This window comes from Porites lutea, chromosome 11, assembly GCF_958299795.1.
Source record: "Porites lutea chromosome 11, jaPorLute2.1, whole genome shotgun sequence".
NCBI lineage: Eukaryota > Metazoa > Cnidaria > Anthozoa > Scleractinia > Poritidae > Porites > Porites lutea.
Window position 1 is genome coordinate 21,159,272 of NC_133211.1, and position 25,926 is coordinate 21,185,197.

At 38.4% G+C, this 25,926-nt stretch overlaps 3 protein-coding genes across 3 annotated transcripts; 2 read left to right on the forward strand and 1 right to left on the reverse strand.

The window, feature by feature from the left end:
* The first annotated feature begins 1,578 nt into the window (after positions 1-1,578).
* On the forward strand, positions 1,579-12,116 carry LOC140951811 (ADP-ribosylation factor GTPase-activating protein 1-like). The gene is made up of 13 exons (XM_073401163.1): positions 1,579-1,687; positions 1,781-1,890; positions 4,030-4,087; positions 5,661-5,774; positions 6,705-6,886; positions 7,534-7,602; positions 8,904-8,977; positions 9,454-9,485; positions 10,463-10,519; positions 10,740-10,796; positions 10,896-10,949; positions 11,168-11,227; positions 11,366-12,116. The coding sequence occupies exons 1-13, from the start codon at positions 1,628-1,630 to the stop codon at positions 11,960-11,962; spliced, it is 1,524 nt and encodes a 507-aa protein (XP_073257264.1). The 5' UTR covers positions 1,579-1,627; the 3' UTR covers positions 11,963-12,116.
* Positions 12,117-14,805: 2,689 nt separating this feature from the next.
* On the reverse strand, positions 14,806-17,907 carry LOC140951812 (armadillo repeat-containing protein 1-like). The gene is made up of 7 exons (XM_073401165.1): positions 17,750-17,907; positions 17,580-17,654; positions 17,322-17,506; positions 16,949-17,033; positions 16,643-16,834; positions 15,853-15,966; positions 14,806-15,154 (listed from the first exon to the last, which is right to left on the reverse strand). Exons 1-7 carry the CDS (start codon positions 17,822-17,824, stop codon positions 15,068-15,070), a joined length of 813 nt encoding a protein of 270 aa, XP_073257266.1. The 5' UTR covers positions 17,825-17,907; the 3' UTR covers positions 14,806-15,067.
* A 156-nt stretch (positions 17,908-18,063) lies between these two features.
* On the forward strand, positions 18,064-25,367 carry LOC140952223 (mitochondrial fission regulator 1-like). Its single transcript, XM_073401649.1, has 7 exons — positions 18,064-18,199; positions 18,284-18,451; positions 21,050-21,487; positions 22,079-22,209; positions 22,686-22,813; positions 23,301-23,377; positions 24,315-25,367. The coding sequence occupies exons 1-7, from the start codon at positions 18,128-18,130 to the stop codon at positions 24,417-24,419; spliced, it is 1,119 nt and encodes a 372-aa protein (XP_073257750.1). The 5' UTR covers positions 18,064-18,127; the 3' UTR covers positions 24,420-25,367.
* Positions 25,368-25,926: the final 559 nt, after the last annotated feature.

A 25,926-nucleotide genomic window follows, 5' to 3' on the forward strand; every position in this document is an offset into this window, starting at 1 on the left:
TAGTACATACAACAAACGTAGAGTTTTTTGTTTTTTGTTGTTTTGGATAGCTGGTCGCTTATGAGGGGTGGTCACTTACGAGAAAGGGGGGTCTCACGACTGTAAACAAGTGGCAGTGGGAGGGGTGGCTGACTAGTACCTTTTAATAGTTTTTAAAAATCTTTGCACCAAAACGCTTTTATAGTTTATGACAAGAAATATGATCATGAACACAGTACCTACTGTCAAACTATTAAAGAAAACCCGTGATTACCTGAAATAGGGACGTTAAAGAACCCACACACACACACACACTGTTCGCAAAGAGTAGGGGACGTAGTCCCCGGTGTGGTGGTCTATCTCTCATGGGGAGAGGGACTGTTACGGGCCCGCAGTAATTGGCGTCATGCTGTTGCCGTGACCCTACCAATAATTGGCGAATCTAATAAAATAAATAAACTAAGTAAGAATTTTTTAATTGTGTTACAAGGAAAAGCCAATCATGCATAAAAACACCCTCGATAAACAAAAAAAAAAGTGTCTTCATCCTGACTTCGACTTCATCACGATCAGCAAGGATGGGTAGGGAAAGAAGGGCTTAGCCTTCTGCGTGGAACCTGATTTGTCTGAAAACCGGCAACTAGTAACATTTAATTTTTGCTTCAAGGGTCATTTTGAAATGCACTTTTATATATCATGTAAACAATCGTTTAATCAGTCTGACCTATAGGTGTCGTACTTTATATGCCTTGATTTTTACGTAGTATGATCAGCTTTGCAGATTTCCTCTCTGTGTTTACCAGACAAGAATCCTTTCGATTAATTTTTTTTTGGAAGGAAACCATGCTAATGTTAAAATCCTCTTTTCACAATAAACAGGCTTGTTTGTAGGGTCTTGTAGGCTCCTGCCATCCTGCAAAAAGGCATAAGAAATACATTTCTCAGCTGGTCTTGTCTGTCATGGGGCCTGTTTCTGGAAAGTCCCGGTAACGTTTTGGGCCCGGAAAGCTGTTGGTTTTGCATTCAATTTTCAAAGTTTCAATAATTTTGAAAATGATACAAATAAACTATCAGTTAACGAAGCAAAATTGATTAGTTTTGTGGGCTATACCTACAATCATGGACAAAAGTCTTGGACACTTTTGACTTTCTGGGGCGTTTTCCAATTCACACAGGTCCAACCCCTCCCCTCACCCCACAAACAATGTTGGACGAAGTCAGGGTGATGGGCTCCTGACGAGGTGTATCCAAAAATTTTTCCGAGTTTCAACTTTGTATAGGGTGGGGGGAGGGAGAAGTGCAAGAGAGTTTCGAAAGGGATACATTGTTTTAAGAGGGAACCGACAAATGACAGAAAAATATGAATATCGCAGTACTGTCCCAAGGACTTTTGTCTAGGGCTAAGTTGCTCAAAGCATGGTCAGCTTTAACCATTGGTTAAGCAGTATCAAAACCAATACGTTGTCAAGGTATTAAACGCTGGTTAACGCTAACCATGCTTCGAGCAACTGGGCCTAGGATTGTATGAATCGAGACCGGAAGTCCAGAGATTCCGGAAGTGTGCTAGCATTCCCATCAACCACCCGTGCCTCAGTACACGTAAAGGGAAGCGGGGGTCGTAAAATGAACTGAAAGCAAACGACACGACATGGCCAGCCCGAGAACACGGCGAGTTTTGAAAGAAATAAAGCCGAAAGACGGCAACAGTGTAAGTAAAACAAGGAAATAACATGTAAATAAAGAAATCCTTGTTATATTTTTTGGGAAAATGTGACAATTCCTTGGTTTCTTGTTCTTTCAGAGTTGTTTCGAATGCGGGGCTCATAACCCGCAGTGGGTTAGTGTGACCTATGGAATATGGATTTGTCTCGAGTGTTCCGGGAAACATCGTGGTTTAGGCGTTCATATAAGGTAAGATGTAGGATTGATCAATATTCTAGTATTATGCCAATCTATAAGCGCTATTTTCATTCCCTGTAATGAAAGGTAAAATGATTTTTTTGCGATAAGCCGGTATTAACAGCTTTAACCTTACATGCAATCACTCTATTTATACTTATTTGCTGACGGTAGTGATTGAGCAAGAATTTGGTTATTTCGTCGAAAGGTCTGAATTGCTCATAATTTTTTGATCATTGATGAGCAGAAACATTTTGTCCCTTACTTCTAAATAATACCTACAAAATACCAAAGAATGCCTGGTATGAATTAAAGTTTAAATGAGCTAACATTTCAAGAAGTTAAGCTTTCATGTATTCCTACAGACCATCTAATTTTATTTTATGACTGTTTCAACAAGTGGCCAAGATGAAGTGCATTCTGTGTTCTGATTGGCTACTCGTGCAGACAAGATGAACCTTACAATTTTCCACTATCCCCGCAAAAGAACACTTTTTTTGGCCATTTATCCTAATGAATCTATGGATATTGACCTACCCTGTAGGGAAAGTCTACTTTTTTATTCATGATTATCTTTTACTTTTTACTTTTTTCAATGTTTTTTATAGGGGTGGCGAATGGTAAAATCCGAGAATCGCCGAGACGCCGAGATCCTAGTTAGACTATCCGAGCCCGAGACTCTTTGGTAAAAAGTTTTGAGACTCAAAAAAAGTAAAAGCAAACCATGCAAAAGCGAGACTTCGAGACTTATCAAAAACGCCCCGAGATTTCGAGATCCTCCCAAAATTTTCCGAGACCCACGTTTTTAGAGGTACCATTCGCAACCCCTTTTTATGCTATTGGCTTATGGCCAGTACGCATGTTAAGTCGTTAAGTCTGACTGTACTGCTCTTGGCATTTATAATGAGTAAAGCAAAGGTGTGGGAAGATAATAACCCGTAGATCTCACAAAATAAATTTGTAAGAAGTTAGTCAGTTACATTGTGTTTGAGATCCTCCTTTGATAACCGGTGGTGCTTTTTTCTTCAAGGACATTGCATAACCTTGTTTGTGTTTTTGTGTGTAAAAAAATTGTATTGAAAAAGTTCATGAGATGTCAAGATTGAACACCAAGGAGTAACGACAGTTTTAATTGTGAAATTTTCAAGAAAATTAGATACCGGTAACAATTATTCACCAAAGTGAAGGTGGCTAGTAGTGGATATTTACCGACGCCATGAAGCAGCAAGGTAAATATCCACTACTAGCCACCGACACTGAGGTGAATAATTATTGTTTTAGTATAATACTAAAACAGTGAGATAATTGAGCACAAAAATGTGATTTTTAACTCATTTACTTTTCATTTTATTTTATTTATTTGTGGGGAGGTTTATTCAAAAGGAGTTGTGAATTCTTTTTGCATTTAAAATCATTCTGTAAAAAAGATTATTAAATTTAGTTTTAAGCTTATTTATGAACAAGTCAACTAAATAAAGTAACGCAAGACTTAAGCTTAATTTGCATTTGTAAACAAAAAACTTTTTCACCGGTTTTATTGATAAATTCAAGTCAAAAAAGCAAAGCTTTACCTGTTAAAACTTCCAAACCGAACTTCGTCACCTTCTTCATGTATTTCGGGAATAGCTTGCTTGATTAGTTGTGAAATTTCCTAGTTTGTTATGGCAGCAAACCGGGAAGGCATTTTTCTCCCAACTTACGTGAGTTTGGCGTCGCTCGCTCGGAGGAGCTGGAGGTGAATCAGTGAATAGTGCAGGATATTTGCTGATTGAGTAACCAATCAGAGCGTGCGAAAAACACTATCCACCGTTTTAGTATATACTAATGTGCATTATCCTGTTGTCTATAAAGTGTGCATGCACGATACTGATTATTATTGTTGTCGCAAAAGAACTAACTTACAAACAAAATACTGAGTATTCATTGCCAGTGAGCAGAAAGCACACACCCTCCAAGGCGACTATTTTTGGTGATTTGTTCTGATTACAAGAAGCAGCCTCTAATGACAACTGTCCATTCCCATTCAGGATTGTGCACTTTTAGCAACAAATAAAATATAAGACTGGTTTCTTATCAGCTCTAGACTCACCTAGCTTACAAGAATAGAAACAAGTTATGTCAAGTAAATTGGGTGAAATATTCTTATTGCAGTTTTGTCAGATCTGTAACAATGGACAAATGGAAGGACATTGAGCTAGAGAAAATGAAGGTACGAAAAAGTTGTTTATGGTTAAACAAATAAAATCATTGTTACAAAGTAATCTCAGTGATGGTATCAGGGATGTCACTTAAGGCCAGGGGCCAGGAATTTTTCCTGGATACCATGAGCATGATTCCGAGAAAATAGACCCCCAATATACCTTAGGCCCTGTTTGAAAAATAAAAAGTTATTTTCTGTCAACGATGATAATATTTTCCCTGTTTTTGTCATGAATTTAATGTGTTTTCCATAGCAGAGAACTTCAAGATTATTTCAAATTTTGGACCATTACAAAGAATGTCATGCATGACAAAACATGTCAGCAAAGCTGGGAAAGTTAACCCGGGAGATAGGGTAACCCTACCTGTGAAATTTGCTTGTAAACCAGAGCTAACTTTAACCCGATTGCTAGGGTAACCCTAGCACAAGGGTAATCCTCTCTCCTTGTAAACAAGCCCTTACAGGTGTTCAGTTGCCCAGTAAGGAGAAATCTTAGTGACAGCCCTGAGAATTATGGGACGGAGGGAAAACTCTGTTTGGTATGATGGGATTGAAGAAGGCTATAGAGAGTTTTCACATGACATCACAGCTGCCCTATTGGTGTTCTAAAACAATGAAATGGTGGCCATGTTGATGTTTCAATAAATCCTGTGGAAATTGGAATCTTTTCTTATCTAAACGCTTTCTTTTGTTTCAATGAATATGCATACTGTAGATGCTGTCTTTGTTAGTGAAAAACGCTTTGTTGGGGCCCTCTTGAGAATGATGCCTCGAGGAAATTGATCAGTTGTTGTATTCTACTGTAAATTTTGTCATTGGTGGAAATTCAATTTTTCCATCATTTTAAAATTACTGCACATTTCTCTGTGAGTCTAAAATGTTGTCTTCTTGCCCAAACATTTATACTAATCATTATTTCTGGTTGAAAAATGCTGAAAATAAAAATAAATAAAACAAGAAGGTAATAACAATAAAAAAGCATTTAAATTATAGAAGTCAAGTATTTTAAAGAGTAAAGTTTGTCTCAATTCATTTAACTCTGCTTGTTTCATTAAAATATGTCGTTCTAAAGTAACAAACTTTTTTCCACACTTGAATGTTGGTTTCCAGGGACAATGGTGTGCAGATATAATATTATATATGCACACCATTGTCCCGCCTTTTCTCTCTTAGTATATCCAATTTAGTCAATCACATCCCTTCCCTGGAAACCAACATTCGAGTGTGGAAAAAAGTTTGTTACTTTAGTTTGCTATAATCATCATAGCAAACTGCAGGACGTGACTGTTGAAGTGACCATGCAGTTGACTGAATTCAAGTGCCAGAGCTGGGTTGCATAAGACATCCTAAGATTTTCGTGACTCATAACTATTGTTTCAACTCAATAAGTTGTTGTTCCAGAACAACAGCTCAGAGTCTTCTTATGTTAAAAATGTCTTGTTCATTTTCAACTTCATTTGTTACACAGTAGATTTGTTCTTATTCAATCCTGAAAAAATTATGCACATCTTCTCCCATGGCTGGTACATGTATTTAAGCGAAAGATCTCATCTGCCTCTAATTTAAATTACTTCTTTGAAAGGTTGGTGGAAATAACAAGGCCAAAGCATTTTTCAAGTCCCAGCCAGATTTCCAAGCAGACATGAGCATAAATGAAAAGTATAACAGCAAAGCTGCAGCACTATACAGGGATAAGGTAAGATTTCTCAACCCAAGATGAAATTTTAATGATTTATAGTGTTATTAATGTAGCATTCTGTGAAATTAACCAAAAAGTATTAGTGTAGTTCCACAGTTTTATTCTTTTACCTGTAACTCACTACTCAGATAAGGCCATCTGATATTACAGGATGGTGCGATTTCGCACAATAAATCGCATCCGATCGCACAATTTGAGGAAAATCGCATAATTCGTAAAAGAATACTAAATTCAAGTAAAGTAAAAAATGAATTCAAACATTAATTAAATATTTTCCCAATCTTAATGTTATTTAAGGTGATTTACCACAAAAGGAAGCCTTGCAAGGCATCTGAAACCTTTGATCGCGGTATCTGGGCAGCCATTTGATTTCAGAGACAAGCAGTGTGGTCAGCGGTGTAACGGAGTCATGTAATATTAAGCAAGCGTCCCTTTTCTTTTCCGGGTCAAAATAATCGGACATATTTAACTATTTTGTTTTAAAATAGATGTTTTATTATTCCTTTACATTCAAATTGCCTGTTAAACAACATTAAAGTGGTTTTTCTCCTTTGAAACCTGGTAAAACAATGTAAATTAGCCCTGAAAAAATCGCATAATTTATTGCATAAAAGTCCTATCTTATCGCACAATCTACCCTTAAAATATTGCACAATTTCTGATTTTTTATCGCACCCTATCAGATGGCCTGCAGTCAAAATCTGTTTAGGACAAACCATTAATACAAAATCAAATACAAAATGGGTAATCAAGAGGAAAGGTTATCAGAATCACTAAAATGATGACTAAAGAGAAAGCTTTGATCTTTTATCAAATTCCTCCAACTTACTTTTTAAGGAAATGTACAATTTATGGAGGTCAGTCTGAACAATTATTTGTATTTGGATATTAGGGCTTCATGGGTTAAATCCTACCTTTTTATTGCAGATTTTAACAGAAGCTGAAGGGAGAACATGGTCAGAAGAGACATCTCCAGCGAGGAACTATGAACCACCGTTAGCTAGAAGCTCAAGCAGTGCTTCTGTTGGGCGCATGTCAAATGGTTCACGCCCCATGAGTTCCATGTCCTCTAGCAGCTCATCACCAGAGCTTATGTTAGGGATGTCTAAGTATGAATGACAGAGTTTGTTCTCCTCATTGACATTAGTGTCACCATAAAAATAATAAACAAGGAAAATACTTTGCAGAACAAAGAGAAGATAGGCATTGCAACAAATTACATGTACACACAAATTTGTGAGGGCAGGAAAAAAATCAATCTTACTATTCTAAAGAAGACATTTTTAACCATTCAACCAGCCGTATATAATTTTTCCATTTATGATTGTCAACCAGTTCCAGTTTGATCCTCCAATCGGTTTTCTTGTTACTACAGAGTTGCATTGACGCATACATGGTCAGTCAATGCAGCAAAACCAACCTTATATTGTGCACACCTCATTGCTTGTTCAGTAGAAGTCATCTTGGAGGAGCCTGAATTCTCATATTAGAATACCCAAATATGTGCTATGGCAATGATTTATTTAATGCACCCTGTACCCAACTATGTGCTATGGCACTGATTTATTTAAATTCCAAGGTTGACTACAGTCTAGCTTCTACTGTGGATTATAAATTAAGGTTTATTATATCATGATTTTAATGAAATAATTAGTACTCCAGTTGATTTTCAGCTACAGGATGGATATTTTTGTTTTTCAATTTAAGGTTTCAGCCATAACATTAATTACCTACTATCATGGTGTTTATTTTGTAGGCAAGAGTTCAATGCTCAAAAAGAAGATTTCTTTAACAGAAGACAGATGGAAAATGCTGCAAGACCTGAGTAAGTTCACAGCAGCCTTAATCATTTAAGATTTTAGCAGGCTTGTAACATTTTGCAGGGCCCCAATGGAAATCTTAAAATACTCTAAAAAAAAAACCAGTAAACTAAGGCTCGATGTAATAAAATGCCAGAAAAAAACAGAATCCAAACTTGACCTAAAATAGGTAAACTTTTAAAATTTTATTATTATTATCTCTATTATCACAGTCTTTGCTGGTGTTCTTTTTGCGCATCAGCCGGGCGCAAACCATGCACCTAGAGCGTCAGTCACTCAAGTCAATCATTCTGTTCATACACTGAGCACCATTCTAAGGATTCGTGCAGATCCCAGCATGCAGATCTTTTGAATCTCTGTCATACTAGCTCTCTCTGATACTTTCTTGATGTTTTCTACCATACCCTTCTTCACTGTACCAAGCGCACCAACAACCACAGGGATCACTATGGTTTTCATATGCCACATTCTCTGTATTTCTAGTTCTAGGTCTTTGTACTTGCATTTTTTTTCAGTTTCCTTCAGTGCGATGTTTCTATCTGATGGAACAGTCATATCAATAAGTTTGCAGGTGGAATTCACAGAATCTTTAACGATGATATCTGGTCTGTTCGCTGTTATAGTTCTATCAGTATTGACTGGCATGTCCCACATGATGGTGATGTTGTTATCTTTATTGTGTATCACGGTCTCTGGTTCGTGTTCGTACCATTTGTCTGCAATCTCTATATCATGATCTTTACATATGCTCCAATGGAGATATGCTGCAGCATTATTGTGCCTGGAGATGTACTCTGTTTTGGCTAATACCTCACATCCAGATACAATATGGTCCACTGTCTCTTCATGTTGCGAACACAATCTGCATTTGCTCTCCACTTGCTGGCCACATATTATTTTCTGGTAGTTTCTGGTGTTTATTGCCTGGTCTTGAGCTGCAACAAGTAGTCCCTCTGTTTCTCCTTTCAAATTACTTGACAACCATTTGTTGGTAGTGACTGTGTCTACATGAGGTTTCTCTAGGATCTTTGGATACTGGCCATGCAATGCTTTGTTTTTCCACTTTTCTTCTTTCATTGACTTCATCCTGGACTTAAACACGTGTTTCAGGGCTTTAGCATTTTCAGAGGCAGATTTCTCTACTCTGTTCTCAATCTCTGGCATTGTTATTATTATTATTATTATTATTATTATTATTATTATTATTATTATTATTATTATTAACGACACTTGTTTGCTCACAGATGGATCCTGTGTACACATGCAAAAATAAAATAATATTCCTAAATTTGTTTACTTTTTATAGCAATCTTCCTCCAAGCCAGGGTGGGAGGTACACAGGTTTTGGCTCAGCACCAGTTGCCACAACAAACAACTCAGGTATGAAATGCTGAATTTTGGCAACTTCTCCAAGCTGGACACTAAAAGTTTTACAGATGAGACAATTCAAGTTTTGAGCAAATGATATAATCATAATTTTGTTCGCCTGGGCAGCGAATTTGCTCTGCATTTTATTTTTTCTGTGCGAAAAAAAAAACATTGGGCCTTAAGTGGACTGTCAATAGAAGATTTTTAAAAAGGAACACTAATGTCTTATCCTCATTACGCCTGAAAAAGTCATCGGTGTTTTTGCAACAAAGGTAAATAGAACTGTCACATTGAGGCGACAAGAGTTCCTGACAGACGACACGACTGGGGAAAATTAGAATAAAAGCTTTCATTTGCTCAGGTTCCTGCTAACTTCACAAGTCAAAAAGGCGTAAATAAAAATGCAATCTCAAGCAAAGGGTGCATCAAAGAGGTTAGTTCATTTCATTTTCCTAACGGTGTACTAATTAATTGCAATCTTTCAACAGGTTGGGATGCAGCATTTTCATCTTTATCATCTGTAAGTCATGATTAAAGTTCCAGCCTCAAGCAGATCGTTTGATAAAAATTAATGCTCAAATATTTCAGATATGTTGATCATATTATAGTTAATCACATAGTTGAAGGTGAATTTATCCTGGACATCAAGCCCAAAACTATTATTACCTTTGCTGCTTCCATTGCCATCCGACACTCAAAGACAAATTTTTTATGTCCACGTGGCCTTGTAATAAACTTTACACTTGACACTTGACAGTTGACAGTGTAAGCACAAAAAGCTTACATATAAATACTGTTGAGAACTCGTTAAAGGCTTACTCATTCATTCATTGATTCATTGATTCATCCATTTATTTTACCATTAGCCACATAAATACATCTACATTACACAATAAATTTACATATAATTATATTAAAGATGTTAGACACTACTCTAAATAATTTATGTTAAAATTGTTCAAAATGGTAATTAAGCAACGAAGCCTGTATAGAAGCCGAAGGCTTATTTTGAAAAGAATTTGCAATTTTGGAGGCAAGCACCTGACAGCAGGCATTTTTAGCATGCTTTGACCACAATAATGGACATCTTGAGATCAGTAACACTTACTCATGCATAACAGTAAGAAAGACTGAAAAGAAAGCAAGTAAGAAATTCCTTCTCTTTAAGTGATATTTTTGGCTAAAATGCACTCATATAATTCCATTGTTTACTTTACAAGTCAGTGGCATTAAATAAAGGTGCCCAGTAACAAAATTAACAATAAGGCAACGACTCCCAATCCATGTTATTTTTCAAAACAAACGCAAGGCCAGACCGAAGGATAAGCAGATTGATTAAAGGTGCTCAAGTGAAATTTAAGGATTTTTTACTCGCATTGTCGGTGGTCAGAAGAAGCCATTTTATTTTTGCCAGTTTATTAATCTAAGCTCTACTTGTTACTCTCATAATATTTATATTTAACAAATCCTCCCAAACTACTCTGTTGTTGTTTATAGGGTTGGAGTTCATTTGCCTCAAGTGCTGCCCAATTTGCGTCAGTAGCCTCACAACAAGTAAGGTTTAACTCTTTCACAGGTGACAAATAGATTGAAACTGAAAAAAATAAAGCTTTGAAGCAGCTCTACAAAAAGTTATAGTACTTTACTGCAATAGTTTCCACAATGCAGTAGTTCAGTGAACAGCTGGTATAACTGTGCGTGTATAGTACCCATCTGTTAATTGTTTCTTGTTTAGCAATTATGTGATAGTTAACTTGAAATCATTGCTTTGTAGGCTGTCAAGCTTGGATCAACAGTCAATGAATCAGTCATCAGACCAACTGCAAATAAGGTATGTACAATATAGCACAAACTGTTTCTCAAGATAACAGATTCGTTCAATACTGTAGTAAATTCAATGTTGATTATAAAACCTTATTTAATTTATCAGGCAGTTGAACTGGGAACGACCATGAATGAAGGTGTAAAGAAGGTCTCAAATAGGGTATGTTTTTGTTTTTCTGATTTTGATGATACTTACGTGTAGTCCAATTTAATTTTAAAGTGATAGGAGTCATCATAGTTGTCTAAAAAAATTGGAATTGTTTTGCTTGTTCAGCCCAGCTCATTGAATAGCCCTGTGAGAAAATTTTTTTTTCTCTTTAGGTTTCACAGGGATTTTAAAAAGCTGGTATCATGACTAACTGAATTTTTTGTGTTAAGGTCCAGGAGGGCAAACTTCTTGATGACATGACGACATCAATGTCCAACTTGTCAAGCAAGGTATATGTTGTCAAAAGTTGACATTTATGGTTTAGCAGGGAACAACCTTAATTTTTATCACTGTTATGACTGTCAACCTGTTCCAGCTATCCTGAATTGTTCTAGATAGAAAGAATTCTAAAAACACTTTTGTGATAGGTCAAAGATGCAAGTACCAAAGGCTGGACAAATCTTCAAAGTGCTAGTATGAAAGGATGGGCAAATATTCAAACCCTTGTCAATCAAGGAGGGGATCATGGATCAAAGTCTCTGACAAGTGGCGACAGCTCAGGGGGTGGATATGGATCTGTAAGTGGGACTTCAGCATTTAACAATGCTGCTTCAAATAATACAGACAACTGGGACTGGGATAACTATGCGGAATTAAATGGAGAAGAAGATGATGAAGGTATCAATATTACAGCCAAAACAAAAGATGATGATCAGGAGGACAATGGTGAAATGGAGTCTTGGGCATGGGGCAGTGACTCTGAAAGCCCAAAACATAAGTCTCAACCCACAACCAAGCATAATGTATCACGCAGCTCAAAGCAAATATCCAAGACAACAAGTAGTGGTGACACAAAGCCTGAGGCAGTTACAAGGCAAAGTAGTGATGGATGGGGAGATTTAATAAGCTGGGACAATGATGACTGGGGTGAATCTAGTGGGTGGAGTAACGAGGACTGGAAGAGTAATGGTGCAAACTCAAAAATGGCAACAGTTGGAGGAAAAGGGGAAAAGAAGGCTGATTGATCATGAATGACTGGTCATGGATCCAATCAAATAATTATTAATTATTATAATTTCTTCATATTTATTGCCAACAGCATCACAGTATGCACAGCAACAGGCCAACCTCATTCCCAGGGTTCTACCTGTCCCTCTCTGACTCTGTCTTTTTCTCTGGAAATTGAGGTCATTCAATGGCCAATTTTGATAGTGGTCGCTAATCTAGTACATTGGTTATAAATCTATAATATCATAAATTAAGTAGTTAATCTTTGTGGCAAGAATATGTACTTGTGCTTTTGCTGGACAAGAAATCAGACCAAAGTTAGGTGCTAGTTTTTCCATGATCTGTACGTGTACGTAGTGACTTCAAGAATTCCCCAAAACAACAAAACCTCTACTTTCTTCTGTTTATCATAATACATTATTTCACTGTATTGCTTTTGTAAGCTGTTTGTGAAACACTGTATAAAACAAGACGGGAATCTGATGAACGCTAGTTGGTGCATATGATTATACAAAGATGTTAAAGTGTGATAAGCTTACTCAACATATTCTATTGCTGTAGTATGAAATTCATTTGGCTGCAATAATTTGGTTAAAATAGAATGTACCTGGCCTCATGATTTCACCAGAAAGCTGCTTGTCTAGTCATGAAATTCATCGTTTAAATCTAAATTATGTTTTGATTTACTGATTTGAATCACTTGAGGTGTAGAATTTTCAGATTCATATCCATATTGAGATTTTGTAGTAAAAAAACATTTAATGTTCTCCTGTCCAGTGTCTCTAAAGATGGGGCGAAATCTGAGAAAATTAAATGTAGAAAGACAAAATTTCTTCTTATGTTGGGGTCCTCCCCTTTTCCCTTATAAATATTGAGATAGAATTAATAATTTACTTTCATTTATTTAAATACTGCTCCAAAAAGAAAATTAATTTAGTTTAAAAACGTTCAAGGATGGTATGAGAAACTTGGGTTTTCATAGGATGGTCCTTCTTTTACAAAACATCACAAAATGTATTTTTTGCATGACTTTGGGACCTAGCGACTAAAATCTGATTTCTCCCTTAAATAAAGGAATGCTAATGGAAGATTTATGTCTTGCTTTTATGGAGAACAGTGTGGTGAACATGCACTGTGATTTTAGGACTAAAAAAGTTCTAAGGAAACTTTATTTCCCTTATAGATTGTATGATAGCCGTGGAAACAGTTTGTTTATAGTTGGCCAGGGCCCATTTGTTTGAAGTCCAATAGGGGCTGAATTTTTATCTTGGGTTCCTGATTCTTTTGTTCAAAAGCATTTTTCTTTGTCAATTTTAGCTAGTCATTTTAGAGTGTCCAAGCATGTAAGCAAAAAGAATGTGCAGGAATTTGCTTCATAAGCACTCATATTTGAATGCAATTTTTGCGCCAATTCTGGGTTATCTTAATCCTGCTGTGAACAACCGAGCCCTAGACTACGAGTAGTCCCCATTTTTCCTCAGGGATAGTGGTGGCGAAATGCGAGCGCACGTGCCGCATCTCATCTTTCTTGCGTGGGGTGATTTTCATGCCCACTTGCATTTCGCTCACTCTACTATCCCTGAGGAAAAATGGGGATTACCCATAGTCTAACCCAGCCCTGATTCTCAGGTGGTGTGTGAAATTGAGTGACATTGGACAATCTGAGAACCAGGAAGTCTTGAGTGATAATGTAGGGAATTCTATGGGAATCAATCCTCTGTCTAATGCTACATTTCTCTCTCAGTAGAAAAAGAGAGACCTTGGAAATAAGGTTGTAGTATGCAGTAGGTTTTGGCCCTTTAAGCCCCAATATCCACTTACAAAATCTCCAGACTGATCTCCATCATTTCTTTTAATTATTAGGTGAGAGAATTTGATGAAAGATCGAAGCATTTTCCCTTTTAATTAGTGATCAGTGATGAATTGTCTAAATCTTTTTTCTTTATAATTATGTTATTAATAATGTTTCATGAAAATTGATGCTGGTCACTGTTAGGACTCAGGGGTTAGATTGGTTATTCCATCTTTTAAAAAGTTTTGCGATTTTTATAGCCTTCAGGCCCCAGTTGTTCAAAAGAAATCTCCATCTAGTGGATAGCGCAATTGATTTTCCTAAACTTATCCACTGGATAGTTTTTTTTTTTGGTGGATAACGCTATCCAATGTTTGAAAGGGCCAGTTGTCATTTCTGGAACAGCCTGCAAGCAGTGGATTTTTTGCAACTTGACCTGTACTACTTTAAGAGATGGACCACTTTTCAATCATCATTTCCAAATAGTTGCAGTTTATTTGACACTGTTCACATATTTACAATGTTTGACAAAAGGTGCAAAGTACAGGTCCGCTTTACATTTAAGTTTGCTGACTGGAGAAGGGAAAAGCACTGATTATGAAATCACTTTCCAGATTCCAGCATTAATGCATTGGTGTAAATTGGTATTCAACATCCAACAGGTTTATATCGTCTATCAACAAGGGCATTGGGAACAGCAAGTTTTTCAGTTTGGTCACAAGCGAAAAAGAAATCAATCAAAAGCACCCCACAAATTCTCTATAACAGGACCAGGCTAATACAGATTGAAATGAGATAAAATTTATTTTATTTTGATATTGACCTCAGTATGTAAACCTTAATTCTGTGAAAGACAGAAAACAGATTTTTTCCCTACATCCCTTCCCTGCTAGCAGAGGCCTCTTTTCCCTGGTATTCGGAGGGGCGGAAATACCAGCCTGCCAAATACCAGGCATCTGCTGGCAGGGAACTTCATCCCTTATGTAAAGTTAAAAAGAGAGTCAAAAACAGAGACATATAGAGGCTTTTGGTTTATAATAGCAAATGAAACAGATTACAATAATAGTGCCATTCTAAAATTTAATTAATATTTTTCTCCAATTTGTGAAAAAGAATATTTATTACAACCTGTAGAAAGTAACTACTTAACTAGTTAATATTTACATAACAAAGGTTGTTTCTGGGAGGGGGGTTTCTAACATTAGGTATTAAAATTACATCAATAAAATTTTTCAGCAAGTCATAAATGAGTGCACCATATTACTGATCAACACTCCCGCTGAAATCTTAAACGAATCTGTACAAATGGTGCTTCACAGTCCTCTCATTTTCACCAGTACAGTGTCTTGCTAAAGAAGCTAGTTACACTGGAAAACCAGCCATTTTCTTTATCTTCTCCTCCAACCTTGGTTAATGCCTGCAAAGAATTTTGGAAGTGACAGGAATTAGGCGGTGCAAAAGCCGCTAACACTGTGCAATGCAGCAAATAAATTCCCACAATAATAAGTGTGTTAACTTTATAAATGAAGAACCCTCCCTTTGCCTGTTCATTACAGAGTTGATGATCTCTACATAGTTTTTTCAATGCCATGTCTGAAAAGGAGACAAATAGGGTGTGTTATTTCTTAGTTCATAAAAACCTTTTTGAGTGTCTGTTTATATGTGGTGTTATTAGGTTGACTGAGCATGCCATGTTTCCTTCATTCTATTTATGTGGGAAGGTGCGCTGGGCTGCCCTCTTGCCGAGATTTCAGTTCAAGTAATAAAGTAACCAATTCCTTGGTAAGCCGGCCGGCTGGGCATCTACTCAACATAACAAAAATTCTATGAAGAAGTAAGCTGAGCCAGCCCAAATGACTGGCCACAGAGCTGGATCATCTCATATAAACAACTGGCCCTGAGTTTGGTTGCTGAGCCGCAAAATAATGTTCACTGCATGGTACATATGAACTAATAATATTCTTGAAAGGAGCCATTTTGTTACCGATGGTGATGTTTTCAATACTTACTGTTGGTCTTAATGAATGGGACAATGAGGCTGATTGACTGGGTGGGACCTTGTTGCTACAGTTTCTGTTCAGTAGTGATTGGTGCATTTGAAAAGAACTGCCTCACCTTATCAGATATAACTGGAACATCATCATCTTCTTCAGGCAGATAATCTGGTAATTTGCTGCTGTTACCTCTGGCACAGTTACTGACAGGAGCAGATCCAAATGACAGCATTACCTAATGTAATGAGAACAACAAGGGGTACATATTACATCCTACTCTTTATTAACTGAGCATGAGGTCATTACAGGGAAATCTCAAACCTCGGCCTTGATGGCTGAGATTTCCCTGTAATGACTGAATTAACAAGGTTAAAAAGTTATTTATTACATGGCCTTTTCATTACGGAGCAGAGCCTTAACTGTTCCAAGAGCTAGCCATATTATAACAAAAGCATTTATAGATATTAGGTGCTATCTTAATCTTAGTGGTGCTTGGAAAGATTCAAACTAAATAGCTAGACAGGGTTCTCATTAAGTTTTGAAGTAAAGAGCTAGGATGCAAAACCTAGGGTGTGGCAAAAAGTAGGTGGCAGTTCAAATTAAAAGTAGTTGGTTATTTAATGAGAACCCACACTGATAGACCAAGGCTGTGCTCTAAGGAAAATTGAAGGGGGTCCAGTTCTCTGAAACTGTAAAATCTAGGGTGCTCAACATATGATTTGTATGAAAAATCTGAGATTTTCTAGTTGCTTGAGGGCAAACATTAGGTGCCAGGGCCCACCGGGCTCTGCTAGAGCACAGCCCTGCCATCTGTACATTCATTGCAAAGAGGTGTGTTAGTCAGACTTGGGCTTTGTAGGTCAGGGCCAAGCTTTATTTTTGCCATCAATAAAAATGGATGCAATTTGTACCTCTTCTCCATGTTCATTTTTTACCACTTGCTGGGCAGACAGGACTTTTGTTTTGTTGATTGCATCACAAAGTGCCTCTGGTGACAACTCTAGCTTACACCTGACCACACATCTTGACTTGTTCATGACAAATGTGAAACTGATGACTCCCTTGACTTTCAGCAGCTCTTCCTCGCATAGTTTTCTAGTGACCTGTCAAATGCAGAGTGCGGGAAACTTTGTTTACGATCTTCATATCTGAATTTTTTGTGAAGCTGAAATTTTCTTGCAGCTGTACGTTGACTTTCGTTGTTGAATTCTACTAACCTGATTTGCTAGGCCCTTGATTTGAAGAACTATTACTTTAGCCCTCTTGTTCAAGTTGCCAAGAAAGAAAGCTTGTGTTGTACCACTGGAAAAAGTGGAGGTTAATGTTAATAAGCTGAGTAAAATAATAATAGTAATGATAATAATAACAATAATAATAATAATAATAATAGTAATAATAATAATAATAATAATGATTATTATTATAATAAATGATATCTATAATAATAATGATAACACTATTCAGTGACATCTGGGTGAATGAGCAAGCATTCACAGCAACAATGTCTACCTCTACAGAGATGAGATTATCTGATGCATGTTGACTGCTGTGCTTAAATCAAGCAATCGAAAAAATATCAGCTTCACTCACCTTGTCCTTTGACTTGGGGCTGTCGGCACATGGGCGTGAATATTCTTATAAACTTCCTTAGCTAATTGTCTTGCTTTAGCATTGTAGCCTTCTTTATTCACGATGCTTTTTAAGCTGATAACCATTCCTATTTCATCCCTCATTTTGGAACGATTTGGGTGAAATTCTGACAGGAACTTTAAAGCCTGAAAATATCATGAAATCTTATTTTATGAAGTTCTTCTTCGCTGACATGAGAGAGATAAATGAAATGCATACCTCTAGTGCAGTTACTACAACGTTCACATCTTCGTTATCGAGAAATAAAACGAGTCCAGCCAAGCATCCTTGATCCTGAAAATAATGAAAAAAGGGATACGCTGACATTATAAAACATGGCGGATCATAGAGCATTGAACATTCGTGTGTTTTAAAATTGATTTTCGTACTTTGACAATAGTTGCCCTGTTTTGTGGATCCGCAGCTAAATTCCGGAGGTGTTCTACTACCCCTAAAGCAGACATTACGCTGTTCAAATGCAATTTTATAAGAAAAACTTGAGGAAAATAAAAACGTTCAGTTCAATGCAAAATTGAAAAGCAGCAGATGTTCGATTTTCCACATGCGTACATTCAAACCTACCGCTCTTCAATCTGATTGGCTGAGTCTAAAAAATTCGGTATTTCGATTGGTCAATCGCAGATGCACGTAATTGACAACAAAATTTTTAAAAATCTCATTTGTCTGTATGACTTGCGTTTGAAGTCGTTCTCTTCTTTCGAAGCTTTTTTATTTCGATTTTTCGCGACTGAGATATAAACAAGGCAATGGACACTGCTTTGGAAGTCGTGAGGTTAATCATGGAGTATTTTGGTTGGGAAAGAGACGCATTAATCGGAGTAAGTTTATAACTGTTATCTTGAAATTCCATTGCACGTTTGAGTTACCAGCTAGTATTTTTACCGTTTTATTTTTTATTTTAGGATTTACTTCTCAGAGGTGAAACAATGAGAGAACGCAGAAGAAGCATCGTCCGACAAATCGCTCGATTTCTGTCGAATTATCGGTTCTCCTTGTTCACCAAACGAAGCCTAATTCGCGAAATTGGCAGTCGTCTGCCGCTGAAGCCTTGTGAAAGACCGTATTTTGAGGTAAATCTTACGCAATAAGAAAGTCAGTGTTATGTATAACTGAGAAGAAAATCCCTCGATTAATGATGCTTAGGCTTAATACCTTAGTTTTTATACACCATATATTTTACAATGTAAACTAGTCTCTACTAGGACAGTATAAAATGTTAGCCTGTTGTATAACAAAGATCTTTTGTTTTCTTTGCGTAGCCCTATTAACCGGGAATGGTTTATAAATTTACATTTTCTTTTTAGCTAATTCGCTTTTTCTTTTTAATTCTCATTTTATTGCATAATCCCTGACATACGATGAAAACTTTTGCACTCCCCGAGATCTCCCTCCCCCACCCCTTTCCCGAAAAATTCTTCCCCCGTCGGAATTGAAAAGCTGTGGTGACCGCGGGAATCTAGAGAGTTCTTTGCTTGTCGACTTTCACCGCCCGTCGTTAGCCTGTGTACATCCATCCTAGGAGTGCAAGGTCGCTCATTTTTCGCCCCTTTGCCAAAGTGCCTAGGAGAGCTGTAGATTTTTCTATGGAGGACTAGAACGTAAAAGCAAAAATAAAAAAGTTCTTTGCTAGGCAAGATTACTGCGGAACGATTATAAACAGGCAAGTGAATTGGTCATAGCCTTTATTAAAATTAGGTGGCTCTTAAAAGAGCCGTTGTTTTGTCTTGCTTCTTCTACTCACTCTACTTGCTACTGGTGTATTTGGTCACGGCCTTCGTTCCCTCGCTCACAGCATGTTTGGACAGTTCACCGGGCAAAAGAAGTCGTACAGCCGTCTGGATTTCACGAGAACTGATGGTATTTCTCTTATTGTAGTGAGCTAGACGAGAGGCTTCCCCGGCAACTCGTTCGAAAACATCATTTACAAATGAGTTCATGATGCCCATGGCCTTGCTTGAGATGCCGGTATCAGGATGAACCTGTCGGAGAACTTTGTAGATGTAAATTGAGTAGCTCTCCTTTCGTCTTTTGGACCTTTTCTTCTTGTCACCCGAAGCTCTCTTTCCAGCTTTACTAGCTTTCTTCGCACCGGCTTTTGGGGGCATTCTCTTTTCTCTTAGCTAAAACTTTTTGAAGGCGATCAAACTTGCAAAATCTACACGATTTGTGAAGCTGAATGTTCGATGTGCAAAAATTTATAGAAAAATAATGTATGGATCGAAAAATATCAGGATCGAAAATGACGCTCTCTGATTTGCTGGCACAGTTTTAGCTTGCCGCCTGAGGAAGCGTAAGTGATTTTCTCTCAAGTTGATTGGCTAGAATATTCTGTGATTGACAACATTGTGAAAGCGATAGCAGCTCTCCCATTGGTTCTTTTCGATCCATCGAGGTGAATAAAGCAGCTTTAGAACAGCACTATTGTACCTGTAAGTTTTACAAGCTTGGTAGTTGTAGGTTGCATTCAAAGTTTTCTAAGGTTTTGCGATAATGACGGGCCGTGGTAAATCTGGTAAAAGCCGTAGCAAAGCAAAAAGTCGCTCTTCTCGAGCTGGTCTTCAGTTTCCAGTTGGCCGAGTTCATCGTCTTCTTCGCAAGGGGAATTACGCTCCGCGCATCGGTTCAGGAGCTCCGGTTTATCTAGCCGCAGTTCTTGAGTACTTGTCCGCCGAAATCCTTGAGCTCGCTGGTAACGCTGCTCGGGACAACAAGAAGACCAGAATTATCCCACGTCATCTTCAACTTGCTGTGAGAAACGATGAAGAGCTGAACAAGTTGCTCGCCGGTGTCACCATCGCTCAGGGTGGCGTTCTTCCCAACATCCAAGCTGTTCTCCTGCCAAAGAAATCAGAGAAGAAAAGCAAACAGTAAAACAAGTTAAAAAGTTCAAACAAAACGGCTCTTTTAAGAGCCACCAAAATCACGAAAGCGATGACTAATGAAATAAATTTTTGCGTTATAAACTAACACCTGCTGAAACTGGTGATAAGCTTATAACCTTTAACACTTTTAAGAGAAAGAACATAATTTATTAAAGAGGCCACGAAATACGCCTATAATTAGTTTCTCATGATCAATATCCCAAGGCATCCTTTCCCTCGAAGGAATCTTCTTTTCTCATAAATCGGTAGACCATGCTAGAGAAGGTTTCAAGGCGATGCCTCTGATCAGAAGCATTCGATCTTGGCAAGCAGCGAATTTTTATAGCCTCTCTTCCCGCTCCGTCCTGAAAGTCATCTCTTCAAAAACGTAGTCAGTAATAGACTATTAGGAAGAGTTCAAATTTGGTGCCCGAGCACGGACACTAATGTAGACACACCCTACCTTGTACTCGGGCACTAAAGTGGTTACAGGGTCCCTGTGTGCACACTGTTTTTGTACTACACAGTAACAAGTACTCAAGGTGTGTGAACACAACATTGCCCGGCCGAGCACTAGTTCTCGGACACCAAGTCTGGTCAGCCTATAGAGTCAGTTCGGCTCAAATAATCAGCCCGAACTGTAACTTGGGTGGTGGCTCTCGATAATCATTTCGATTAATTCCTATGAAAGCCTGGGCACCCTGCGATGTTTGCAAAGTTATTTTTCTCCCCACGATCTTTTCTTCTCCCGCAAAACATAATGATTACAGGTATACATTTCTATGGATAATCTCTTTTGTTTTTTAGTTAAATATACCACGGAATGAACGGGAATATGATGGAAAGCCACTTTCTCAGATGTTTATGGCATCTTTAGCAGATGTTGGCTGGATAACGGAAGATGACGACTTATCGTCTGAAATTGTCATAGACGAGGAGGAATATTACGAAATCACGAGCCCAGAAAAGGAATTGCAACAACTGCCACTACCCAACCAATCAGTTGACGTGAAAAAGGAAAATATACCAGAGGAGGCCATGCAAAAGATTTCGGCTTTGGAGGATGAGTTACAGAAACTTCGAGCTCAAATTGCAATGATGGTTGTTGCTGCTCCCACAAATCAAGTGTCTACTCCGTCGACTCCAATGGGGGCAGGAGCACCTCCTCCCCCTCCCCCACCGCCACCCCCTCCACCAACACCTATGTCGACACCGCTGAAGCCAGTCTCACAGATCATTAAAGAGGTTTGTGTACAAAATGAGCAAACTGCGATTTTAAAAAAAGCCTGTGAATATTCAGAGATCTCTTAGTCTAATGGCTGTATGTAACAACGGTTTCGGCAGAAATTATAGTTACAATTTTAGATAAAATTCTAGTTAAGTACATACCAAATTAATTTGGATCTATACGACCCTTGTTAGCTGCGTGGGTAATTAAAAGAAGCGAAGTACATACTAGACCCTGTATCACCAAACAGACTTCACTACACCCTAGCTTACAGTTTCCTTAGACTTGCTACTAGCCTGCGTAGCTGGTGTTTAATTTTTTTTTTTTTTAGCCGCGCGAAAGTTTCACTTAGAAAGCTTAACCGAGGTCGAAACAGAAAAAGATGGGGGGTGGGGTGAGGGGAGAAAGTAGTGACTGCTTTCTCCCCTGGCTCACTCCCACCTCGTTTTCTTTTTCGTCCTCTCTTCACGTCCTCTAAGCGGGGGTTCTAAGCGAACGGAGCGACTGACCTTCGCGCAAAAATACTTGTGAAATCGCCGACAGTTTACATGCGGAAAAAGCGCCAAAAAATTTACTTAATTATTTGTTTACTTATTTACCAACAACAGAACAGAGCAAGACGATTGTCACTTGCACCAGGATCTTTAGTAGGACCAGAACAGTCCACTGGACCCAGTTTACCAAATATGGCAGATGTTCTCAAGGGACTGGGAAAGGTGAAACTTCGGTCTGTTGAGAGGTATGTGCAAGAAAGTTCTATCGGAGGGAGAAGTCTTGAAACGTTTTGTAAACTTAGGATTTGCTTTTAAAATCTTTAGTCAAGGTCAGACGTCACCTTAACTTTAATCTTCTCTGGTAACAAATTAAATTTACCCACAAGCTGTTGTAAAAACAACGCCTTTTTATTTTGAGGGTAACAAGGAACAAGCAAAGTCGTTTTAGAAACCAGGGAAGGTCCAACTTGATCATTAATCAAATAGAAGCCAGTACAGTTCTCAAATTGAAGCCTTTTTTGAAATGAAGAAAAAGGCAAACACAATTCTTAGTGTTTTCCAACACATCCTTCGTTGATTACGCAGTTGGATAGGCAAAAATCTATAAATCAAGTCGAAGCAGTTAAAGAACATTCAAAAGAAAACTGTAGAAACCTACACAGTATTCAAGGACTGCAGTATAAAGCTGTAGCTAGTAAGCTTACTATAGTATTAATTTCAGATCACCAGGCGGAACACCCGTAAGGAAACCTCCTATCACTGCAGATGCTACTGATCCCGCCTCAATCATAGCACAGGCTCTAAAGAAAAAGTTTGCGCATCGAAGACGTCATGATACGAGCTCGCCAGGTAAACTACACCTCCCAAGATGTTGCGGGACAGCGGGAACTGTGGGTCACTTTGTTTTCTGAATAGCGGCGGGCACGAGCCAGTGGGAATGGCACTAGTGTGCCGGGAAAGGGGCGGAAAATATCACTTAAAGTGTTCAAAGGGAAAAGTACCTATCTGAATGTTTCATCGAAAAGGCTGAAAATTTCGCTATCCTGTTCGCCTGCTACAAAATCAGATTTAATGAACATTCAATGCACGAAATCCGGGGGGGAAGGAGCTCATAATCGGATGTATTTTTTGTTTACAGGTAGGTCGGCCAATAACTGGGTGGCTTACAAGTTGCGGGGAGGAGGCTTAAAACGATAACGATATTTGTTCTGATTTTCTTTGTGGATCCTTTCTGGAAATTCAAGGGGAATTTCAAAATTTGGGCAGGATGCTTTGAAGGGGACCAAAGCGTAAAGCAATTTCAAGTTCATATATTGAATCATATTTTATTCATTAGATATCAATAAGGAAAACAGCAGTCCGGGTGGGTCACCATTTGGTACCCCACCATCTAGCCCTGTCAAGCCAGCACCGGTAAGTATTCTGTGTCTGTTGTACTTGTTTAGGATTGGACCCTGAAATAAGAGAGTCAAGGCTCAAATTTAGATTATTAGCTTTTAGATTAAGTAGTTCTAGAAGGTATAGTTGACTGCAAGTAGCCTTTTTTTGTTTTTTCATCGAACTGAGATACTGAATTAGGGCGCGAAATGGGCCGGAAACCGGGAGAGACCAGAGGCGAAGGCTTCGGCCCGAGCGCGCGTGTTTTGATCGACGGCGTAATAGAAATGATGGGCTACTTTTACAGATATAGTGTAATAGGAGATCCTTACTCACAGGCTACCATGTGATTGGGAGGCCGGCGCGAGTCAACCTCTCCATATCCTCTGAGAGGGGCCGTTTTCCCTTATTCGTGTTGTACCCGTCAAGAGGTGGGACTAAAGCTGCGCTCGAAGACTACCTCACTTCGCCTCTTCGCGTTCTTCTCCGCATAGGTCTCCACACGTACTTCAGTTCCTTGAAAAGTGTCTGGTCTGATTGATGAGGCATTTTTCCAGGGAAGGACTAACCCCATCGCCGAACTCCCAATCTGGAGGGCCAGGCATTGAATGATCCGTCTGGCTTTTCTCCCAAAACCTGCCCATTATGGTTGAATCCACCAAGGATATAGGTCCCACCTGGTATAGCTTCCAGGATCACCAAGGCACTCAAACCTGCCCCACCATGTTAAGGAGCAACGCTTAGGGAAGTTCAAAGACTACCAATGTTGTAGTTGCAGAAAAGGTAGAAAGCTTTACGGGCCCTGAATGCCAGAGGTCTTCTCCCTTACCATCCGTGCGCCCCCAAAGAGAAAAAACCCTCTGGCACCCAGTGTAAAGAAGCAAGAGAAACACTCGATAATTCGTTCTCCAGCAACGAATTCTAACACAAATCAGCAGTTATATTCCTATTTTATTTTATTTTATTTTTTCAGTTTGGACCTCACTTATTGAAGCCAACAAACGGAAAACGTCGTTCAAGTACTGGAGTACAGAGAACAACAACCAAACCAAGAAGTCCTTTGGTTGAAGTTTGCTGACTGAACTAAGAATTAGAATTTATTTTTATACAATCAAGCAATTTTCCTTGGAATCACCAGGATTATGTCCCTAATGGATTTTTAAAAAGAAGACTTTTCTGACTGAGTTATTTTTACCTTTTTTGTCCAGACTTAATTGTGGATTTTGCTTGCTAGCCCAGGCTAGAAGTTTGGTGGAAATATATCAGTTAAGTCTAAAGATTTTCCTTTAGGGCAGGACATTTTGTCTCTAAAAGCAGCGCAAGATATATCGTCAGAAAAAAGCAGAACCAGTTTAGAACTTACTGACAGAATAGTTCACAAATCTGCTGCAAGGGTCTTAATGCATAGGAATAATGTAATTAATTATTGCCAAGAGTTACAATGATTTTAGAACTTTGGCACTGACGCCAGTGACTGTCATTGCATACACTCAGCTGATTTTAGCTTACAGCTAAAGTTCATGATGTACATATATATACTTTATCCTCTCCCTCTAAATGAAAATGTTATTGTTAGGTCGTCAGAGAAGGTTCACCTACCAAATTCGGAGCCGTGAATATGAATTAAATATTTAAAAGAAAGCTTTAGGAGTCTGATCGTTATTTACGCAGCGACAAATGCACAGTTGCTGAACGCATACGATTCAGAGTGCGATTTGTTTTAAACAGAGGTCTGGAAGTAAGAAGTATATCATATCCATTACGGCTCACGCAAGGAACCAAAACTGACGCGAGGTTGAGTTTCTTTATGCACAGGGAAAAAGCCTCATTCACGCCAAAGCCTAAACATATTTAAGGGGTGTTTAAAATTGTTTCCTTCATAAAAGCAGCTTACCGACTTAAGTTGACTGCAGGTTTAGTGCAATTTACAAAACATGGAGTTTCATTTGAATCCTTTGTGAAAACTTGTGTTCCAGTTTTCGCGTTATAGTTTTATTTTTTAAAACCTGGTTTAATTAAACATGTTTAGTAGTTGTGAATGGGGCATAATGTAACAGTCAATTCCAAAACTAGCCTGCGAGCAAGCTCTCCTATTTGGGCGAGCGCAGCGAGCCGCGCAAACTTTTTTTGATAAGTTCTGGTCAAATTCCCCAGGCGGTATTTTGGCAGTTTAGATGGTCAAATGCCCCACCGGGTAGCGCATCAAAAAGCGTCCAATTCCCCACTCACCAGCGACTATATATTCAAAAATATTCCCATGCGTCAAATCGTTTATTCAAATGTTAATATCCTTGTAAACACAACCTAAATATTTAAGTCTCGGAAAGCTGTCTTACAAAGGTTTGTTTATTTCAATAACATTGCTGATTTGAGAAAGCCCACATTTAATGGGCTCTTCTAAAGGATCTCAAATGCTCTAACAAAACAGTGAATACAGGAGCAATTACCCGTGAAGAGCGTGCACATGCTGAATGCGGAAACTGGAACTACGAAATCCAGCGTTTTGAAACGAAAGTCAAATGCCCTACTGGGCGGGCCTCATTTTGGGTCAAATTCCTCATTGTACGGAGCAAAACTCCAGTCAA

Excerpts from the sequence above, each read along its gene's own strand:
- LOC140951811 (XM_073401163.1), top strand. The coding sequence starts at position 1,628 with ATGGCCAGCCCGAGAACACGGCGAGTTTTGAAAGAAATAAAGCCGAAA. Across the intron at positions 1,688-1,780 it reads AGCCGAAAGACGGCAACAGT|AGTTGTTTCGAATGCGGGGC; the intron begins GTAAGTAAAACA and ends TTGTTCTTTCAG. Across the intron at positions 5,775-6,704 it reads CAGCACTATACAGGGATAAG|ATTTTAACAGAAGCTGAAGG; the intron begins GTAAGATTTCTC and ends TTTTTATTGCAG.
- LOC140951812 (XM_073401165.1), bottom strand. The coding sequence starts at position 17,824 with ATGTCTGCTTTAGGGGTAGTAGAACACCTCCGGAATTTAGCTGCGGAT. Across the intron at positions 17,655-17,749 it reads ACAGGGCAACTATTGTCAAA|GATCAAGGATGCTTGGCTGG; the intron begins GTACGAAAATCA and ends CATTATTTTCAG. Across the intron at positions 17,034-17,321 it reads GCCCCAAGTCAAAGGACAAG|TGGTACAACACAAGCTTTCT; the intron begins GTGAGTGAAGCT and ends CACTTTTTCCAG.
- LOC140952223 (XM_073401649.1), top strand. The coding sequence starts at position 18,128 with ATGGACACTGCTTTGGAAGTCGTGAGGTTAATCATGGAGTATTTTGGT. Across the intron at positions 21,488-22,078 it reads TCTCACAGATCATTAAAGAG|AACAGAGCAAGACGATTGTC; the intron begins GTTTGTGTACAA and ends TACCAACAACAG. Across the intron at positions 23,378-24,314 it reads GCCCTGTCAAGCCAGCACCG|TTTGGACCTCACTTATTGAA; the intron begins GTAAGTATTCTG and ends TTATTTTTTCAG.